Source organism: Oncorhynchus tshawytscha, unplaced genomic scaffold, assembly GCF_018296145.1.
Source record: "Oncorhynchus tshawytscha isolate Ot180627B unplaced genomic scaffold, Otsh_v2.0 Un_contig_9788_pilon_pilon, whole genome shotgun sequence".
In the NCBI taxonomy this organism is placed as follows: Eukaryota; Metazoa; Chordata; class Actinopteri; order Salmoniformes; family Salmonidae; genus Oncorhynchus; species Oncorhynchus tshawytscha.
In genome coordinates, this window is record NW_024608107.1 from 20,074 (window position 1) to 27,500 (window position 7,427).

A 7,427-nucleotide genomic window follows, 5' to 3' on the forward strand; every position below is an offset into this window, starting at 1 on the left:
TCCCTCCACGCTCTCTCCTCCACGCCGTCTCCCTCCACGCCGTCTCCCCCACCTCTCTCTCCTCCACGCCGTCTCCCCTCCACGCCGTCTCCCCTCCTCTCTCTCTCCCCTCCACGCCGTCTCCCCTCTCTCTCTCCCTCCACGCCGTCTCCCCTCCTGTCTCCCCTCTCTCCCTCTCTCTCTCTCCTCACCATCTCCCCTCACGCTCGTCTCCCTCCACGCTGTCTCCCCTCTCTTTCTCTCCCCTCCACGCCGTCTCCCCTCCATGCCGTCTCTCCCTCCACGCCGTCTCCCCTCTCTCTCTCCTCTCTCCTCCACGCCGTCTCTCCTCCACCGTCTCTCTCCACGCCGTCTCCCCTCCACTCTCTCTCTCTCCTCCACGCCGTCTCCCTCCACGCTCTCTCTCTCTCTCTCCTCCACGCCGTCTCCCCTCCACGCTGTCTCCCCTCCACGCCGTCTCCCCTCCACGCCGTCTCCGCCTCCACGCCGTCTCCCCTCCACGCCGTCGTCTCCCTCCACGCCGTCTCCCTCTCTCTCTCTCCACGCCGTCTCCCCTCCACGCCGTCTCCCTCTCTCTCCACGCCGTCTCCCCTCCACGCTGTCTCCCCTCTCCCTCCCCCACGCCGTCTCCCTCCACGCCGTCTCTCCTCCACGCCATCTCCCTCTCTCTCTCTCCTCCGCCGTCTCCCCTCTCGCCTCTCCCTCTCTCCCACGCCGTCTCCCCTCCACGCTGTCTCTCCTCCACGCCGTCTCCCCTCCACGCCGTCTCCCCCACGCCGTCTCCCTCTCTCTCTCCCCTCCACGCCGTCTCCCCTCACGCTGTCTCCCCTCTCTCTCTCTCCCCTCCACGCCGTCTCCCCTCCATCTCTCCCGTCTCTCTCCCCTCCACGCCGTCTCTCTCTCTCTCTACTCCACGTGTTCCGTTGCATTCCTACATTCCTGCGTCCTCACGCCATCTTCTGTTTAGATATTTCAGGAAGTTTGTAAAACAACAACAACAACAACAACAACAGAGATCATTAAATGTGTTTTATAGACCACGATAGACAGTTGATGTCAAAACGGTGGCTGTTACCGCGACTGAAGCCGGGAGGAGATTCGTATCCCCGTGACATTTCACCGACTGACTGACCCCTTTTTCAGACAGATAAACGGAGCACAATCCTAAACCCATCAATCTGTGATTTAAAAAAAAAAACATTTTGAGTAGAAAGGTCCCAGAAGCTTGTCAACTCTACCTCTGTATTGAGTTGTGGTTTTATAGTAGTTATTAAGTGATTCACCAAATGTTTGGTTTGGTAACTTGGCATGATATTTCATTCTTGGGAATATCTGGCATTTGTGGATCTTTGTAAAGGTCAGCGGGAAACATTAACATTGACAATTTTTGTTGTTGTAGAACGTAGATAGTGTGGAGAGCATAGAGGTTCTACTGCCTGATCTGATTCCCTGATTCTATGGTGAGAGGACGGCTGCCTAGGGTCCACAGGTCATGGCTTGAGTTGTACTGTAGAATGAGATGTGAAGGACACCTTTCCTGTTCTTCCATAGTTTACAGAATGACTGTGACCCTCAGTACTCTAGTCTCTAGTCGTTCAGTTCATTAACCCCAAAACAAAGAGCAAAGACAAAGCCATTTCACCTTTTCAGAATTTCATAATGTATGCTAAAAAGTGACAGTCCTCTCTCTCTCCCTCTCTCTCTCTCTCTCTCTCCTCTCCCTTCTCTCACTCTCTCTCTCTCTCTCTCCCTCTCTCTCTCCTCTCCCTCTCTCTCTCTCTCTCTCCCTCTCTCTCTCTCTCTCTCTCTCTCTCTCTCTCTCTCCCTCTCTCTCTCTCTCTCTCTCTCTCTCTCTCTCTCCTCTCACTCTCTCTCTCTCTCTCCCTCTCTCTCTCCTCTCCCTCTCTCTCTCTCTCTCTCTCTCTCTCTCTCTCCTCTCACCTCTCCCTTCTCTCTCTCTCTCTCCTCTCTCTCTCTCTCTCTCTCTCTCTCTCTCTCTCACCTCTCCCTTCTCTCTCTCTCTCTCTCTCTCTCTCTCTCTCTCTCTCTCTCTCTCTCTCCTCTCTCCCTTCTTCTCTCTCTCTCTCTCTCCCTTCTCTCTCTTCTCTCTCTCTCTCTCTCTCTCTCTCTCTCCCTCTCTCTCTCCTCTCCCTTCTCTCTCTCTCTCCTCTCCTTCTCTCTCTCTCTCCTCTCCCTCTCTTCTCTCTCTCTCTCCTCTCCCTTCTCTCTCTCTCCTCTCTCTCTCTCTCTCTCTCTCTCTCTCTCTCTCTCTCTCTCTCTCTCTCTCCTCTCTCTCTCTCTCTCTCTCTCTCTCTCTCTCTCTCTCTCTCTCTCTCTTCCTCTTCAGTACCCTTTGATTATCTCTGTTGATGATCCAGACTTGGATTAGCAGTATCACAGTCACCGACCTGCCCTTCCCTCCCTCCCTTTCTTCCCAGGCTGTGACACAGGCTTCGGGAAGGCTGCAGTGCGGCGTCTGGACGCCCAGGGTTTTGAGGTGTTTGCTACGGTGTTGGATCTGTGTGGGGAGGGAGCCAGGGAGCTCCAGAAGACCTGCTCCTCTCGTCTCACCCTGCTACAGGTGGACATCACCCAGCCAGAGCAGGTCCAACAGGCTCTTCTAGACACCAAGGCCAAACTGGGCCTCAGAGGTAAGAGACATAGGGCCCCATACACACAGATACACATACGTGCAGGTATTCACACACAAACACACACACACAAGGACGCTGGAACACACACACACACAAGGACGCTGGAAACACACACACACACACACACACAAGGACGCTGGAACACACACACACACACACACACAAGGACGCTGGAACACACACACACAAGGACGCTGGAACACACACACACACACGGACGCTGGAACACACACACACACACAAGGACGCTGGAACACATACACACACACACACACAAGGACGCTGGAACACACACACACACACACACAAGGACGCTGGAACACACACACACACACACACACACACACACACAGCCAAACAGCCAGTGGAACCAGTGGAACACTGACCTAATGACACCCTATCTCCTATATGGAGTCCTGACCTAATGACACCCTATCTCCTATATGGAGTCCTGACCTAATGTCACCCTATCTCCTATATGGAGTCCTGACCTAATGACACCCTATCTCCTATATGGAGTCCTGACCTAATGACACCCTATCTCCTATATGGAGTCCTGACCTAATGACACCCTATCTCCTATATGGAGTCCTGACCTAATGTCACCCTATCTCCTATATGGAGTCCTGACCTAATGACACCCTATCTCCTATATGGAGTCCTGACCTGATGACACCCTATCTCCTATATGGAGTCCTGACCTAATGACACCCTATCTCCTATATGGAGTCCTGACCTAATGACACCCTATCTCCTATATGGAGTCCTGACCTAATGACACCCTATCTCCTATATGGAGTCCTGACCTAATGACACCCTATCTCCTATATGGAGTCCTGACCTAATGACACCCTATCTCCTATATGGAGTCCTGACCTAATGACACCCTATCTCCTATATGGAGTCCTGACCTAATGACACCCTATCTCCTATATGGTATACAGAGCGAGAGAGAGAGAGAGAGAGAGAGAGAGAGAGAGAGAGAGGTAAGACCTGGGCGAAAAGCCAGTGTTCTGTTCAGGGGGGAGATCTCTTCTTTTTGGAGGTAGAGATTTTGCTGGAGGTAGGGATTGCTGAGATTGATTGTGATAGAGGTTGATTTTGTTGGAAAGTGGTATGTTCTGTGAGTTTGTTGCTCAGATAGAGCTTATTTGACATCCTTTTGTTTCTTAGTTTGTTTAAAATTGTTTAATATTCTGTTTCATTTGTTCCCAGGGGGGAAGGGGAAGGCACCTAGGGAGTGCTTAGGCAAGAGGCCCGCGGGCATACATATACCCGTAGCATATTCGCTGTCTAGACACACTAGGTAAGACCTGGGCGGACCACCCCTTGTATTTTGGTTAGGGCACCAGGTGGTGCTAAATTAGGTAAGTAGTGGGTAGGCAGGTAAGATAGGAGAGGGGGGGGCTTTGAGATTTACTTTCTTTGCTTTGGTTCCGTCCAGCCCCTTTTCCCCATATTACCGTGTAAAGGAATAAAGTCCTTGTAAACGGTACCACATTCTGCCTGTTGTCATTTTTACTCGCACCTACAGTCCATACCTTTTTCGCTTCACAGAGAGTTTAGTTGTAGCAGGGTGTTGCGTTCCCTCTTCTTAGAGGCGTGCGTAACACACTAAACAAACAACAACACGAAGAATTATCTATCCAAAATGGAGATGTATGGGTAAACCACTTCTCCAATCTTTTTGGCTCTATAACAAAGAATAAAGAGCAAAAACATATACATGATCAAATACAGATCTTAGAATCAACTATTAAAGACTACCAGAACCCACTGGATTCTCCAATTACATTGAAAGAGTTACAGGACAAAATAAAAACCCTCCAACCCAAAAAGGCCTGTGGTGTTGATGGTATCCTCAATGAAATGATCAAATATACAGACAACAAATTCCAATTGGCTATACTAAAACTCTTTAACATCATACTTAGCTCTGGCATCTTCCCCAATATTTGGAACCAAGGACTGATCACCCCAATCCACAAAAGTGGAGACAAATTTGACCCCAATAACTACCGTGGAATATGTGTCAACAGTAACCTTGGGAAAATCCTCTGCATTATTATTAACAGCAGACTCGTACATTTCCTCAATGAAAACAATGTACTGAGCAAATGTCAAATTGGCTTTTTACCAAATTACCGTACAACAGACCATGTATTCACCCTGCACACCCTAATTGACAATCAAACAAACCAAAACAAAGGCAAAGTCTTCTCATGCTTTGTTGATTTCAAAAAAAAGCCTTCGACTCAATCTGGCATGAGGGTCTGCTATACAAACTGATGGAAAGTGGTGTTGGGGGTAAAACATACGACATTATAAAATCCATGTACACAAACAACAAGTGTGCGGTTAAAATTGGCAAAAACACACACATTTCTTCACACAGGGTCGTGGGGTTAGACAGGGATGCAGCTTAAGCCCCACCCTCTTCAACATATATATCAACGAATTGGCGAGGGCACTAGAAAAGTCTGCAGCACCCGGCCTCCCCTGCTAGAATCCGAAGTCAAATGTCTGCTGTTTGCTGATGATCTGGTGCTTCTGTCACCAACCAAGGAGGGCCTACAGCAGCACCTAGATCTTATGCACAGATTCTGTCAGACCTGGGCCCTGACAGTAAATCTCAGTAAGACCAAAATAATGGTGTTCCAAAAAAGGTCCAGTCACCAGGACCACAAATACAAATTCCATCTAGACACTGTTGCCCTAGAGCACACAAAAAACTATACATACCTTGGCCTAAACATCAGCACCACAGGTAACTTCCACAAAGCTGTGAACGATCTGAGAGACAAGGCAAGAAGGGCATTCTATGCCATCAAAAGAAACATAAATTTCAACATACCAATTAGGATCTGGCTAAAAATACTTGAATCAGTCATAGAGCCCATTGTCCTTTATGGTTGTGAGGTCTGGGGTCCGCTCACCAACCAAGACTTCACAAAATGGGACAAACACCAAATTGAGACTCTGCACGCAGAATTCTGCAAAAATATCCTCCGTGTACAACGTAGAACACCAAATAATGCATGCAGAGCAGAATTAGGCCGATACCCACTAATTATCAAAATCCAGAAAAGAGCTGTTAAATTCTACAACCACCTAAAAGGAAGCGATTCACAAACCTTCCATAACAAAGCCATCACCTACAGAGAGATGAACCTGGAGAAGAGTCCCTAAGCAAGCTGGTCCTGGGGCTCTGTTCACAAACACAAACACACACTACAGAGCCCCAGGACAGCAGCACAATTAGACCCAACCAAATCATGAGAAAACAAAAAGATAACTACTTAACACATTGGAAAGAATTAAAAAAAACAGAGCAAACTAGAATGCTATTTGGCCCTACACAGAGAGTACACAGCGGCAGAATACCTGACCACTGTGACTGACCCAAAATGAAGGAAAGCCTTGACTATGTACAGACTCAGTGAGCATAGCCTTGCTATTGAGAAAGGCCGCCGTAGGCAGACATGGCTCTCAAGAGAAGACAGGCTATGTGCTCACTGCCCACAAAATGAGGTGGAAACTGAGCTGCACTTCCTAACCTCCTGCCCAATGTATGACCATATTAGAGAGACATATTTCCCTCAGATTACACAGATCCACAAAGAATTCGAAAACAAATCCAATTTTGAAAAACTCCCATATCTACTGGGTGAAATTCCACAGTGTGCATTCACAGCAGCAAGATTTGTGACCTGTTGCCACGAGAAAAGGGCAACCAGTGAAGAACAAACACCATTGTAAATACAACCCATATTTATGCTTATTTATTTTATCTTGTGTCCTTTAGCCATTTGTACATTGTTAGAACACTGTATATATATATAATATGACATTTGTAATGTCTTTACTGTTTTGAAACTTCTGTATGTGTAATGTTTACTGTTAATTTTTGTTGTTTTTCACTTTATATATTCACTTTGTATGTTGTCTACCTCACTTGCTTTGGCAAGGTTAACACATGTTTCCCATGCCAATAAAGCCCTTGAATTGAATTGAATTGAGAGAGATAGAGACAGAGAGAGAGAGAGAGACAGAGACAGAGAGAGAGAGACAGAGAGAGAGAGAGAGAGAGAGAGAGAGAGAGAGACAGAGAGAGAGAGAGAGAGACAGAGAGAGAGAGAGAGAGACAGAGAGACAGAGAGAGAGAGAGAGAGACAGAGACAGAGAGAGAGAGAGAGAGAGAGAGAGAGAGAGAGAGAGACCACTAGTGGGAGTGTATCAGAGGAGGAAGTAATCAAAGAACTTGAATTTAAGGTCAAACACTCTCCTACATTCTATCTCCTGGGTGGGCTGTGTGGGGGGCTGGCTGGCAATCAAGGGTCAGCTTCATGTTTCACTTGGCTGCAAACAGCACACTCACCACAGAGCCAGGTGCTGTTAGCACTACGAGTAATGAAGAGGATTAAACAAGATGCTCTAGCCTCTGGGATTTACATTTGTTTAGGCAGAGGTATCTAGAGCCATGTCTGCCTACGGCAGCCTTTCTCAATAGCAAGGCTATGCTCACTGAGTCTGTACATAGTCAATGCTTTCCTTAAGTTTAATACTAATATGGTCATACATTGGACAGGAGGTTAGGAAGTGCAGCTCAGTTTCCACCTCATTTTGTAGGCAGTGTGAACATAGCCTGTCTTCTCTTGAGAGCCATGTCTGCCTACGGCGGCCTTTCTCAATAGCAAGGCTATGCTCACTGAGTCTGTACATAGTCAAAGCTTTCCTTAATTTTGGGTCAGTCACAGTGGTCAGGTATTCTGC

At 47.8% G+C, this 7,427-nt stretch overlaps 1 protein-coding gene across 1 annotated transcript in view; it reads left to right on the forward strand.

Annotated features, from left to right (window-relative positions):
* Positions 1-1,286: 1,286 nt before the first annotated feature.
* Positions 1,287-7,427, forward strand: part of hsd11b2 (hydroxysteroid (11-beta) dehydrogenase 2) — a 13,822-nt gene continuing 7,681 nt past the window's right edge. The window contains exons 1-2 of the mRNA XM_042312875.1: positions 1,287-1,298; positions 2,393-2,651. Coding sequence (XP_042168809.1) covers positions 1,287-1,298; positions 2,393-2,651 — 271 coding nt within the window. The remainder of the gene's footprint in view (positions 1,299-2,392; positions 2,652-7,427) is intronic.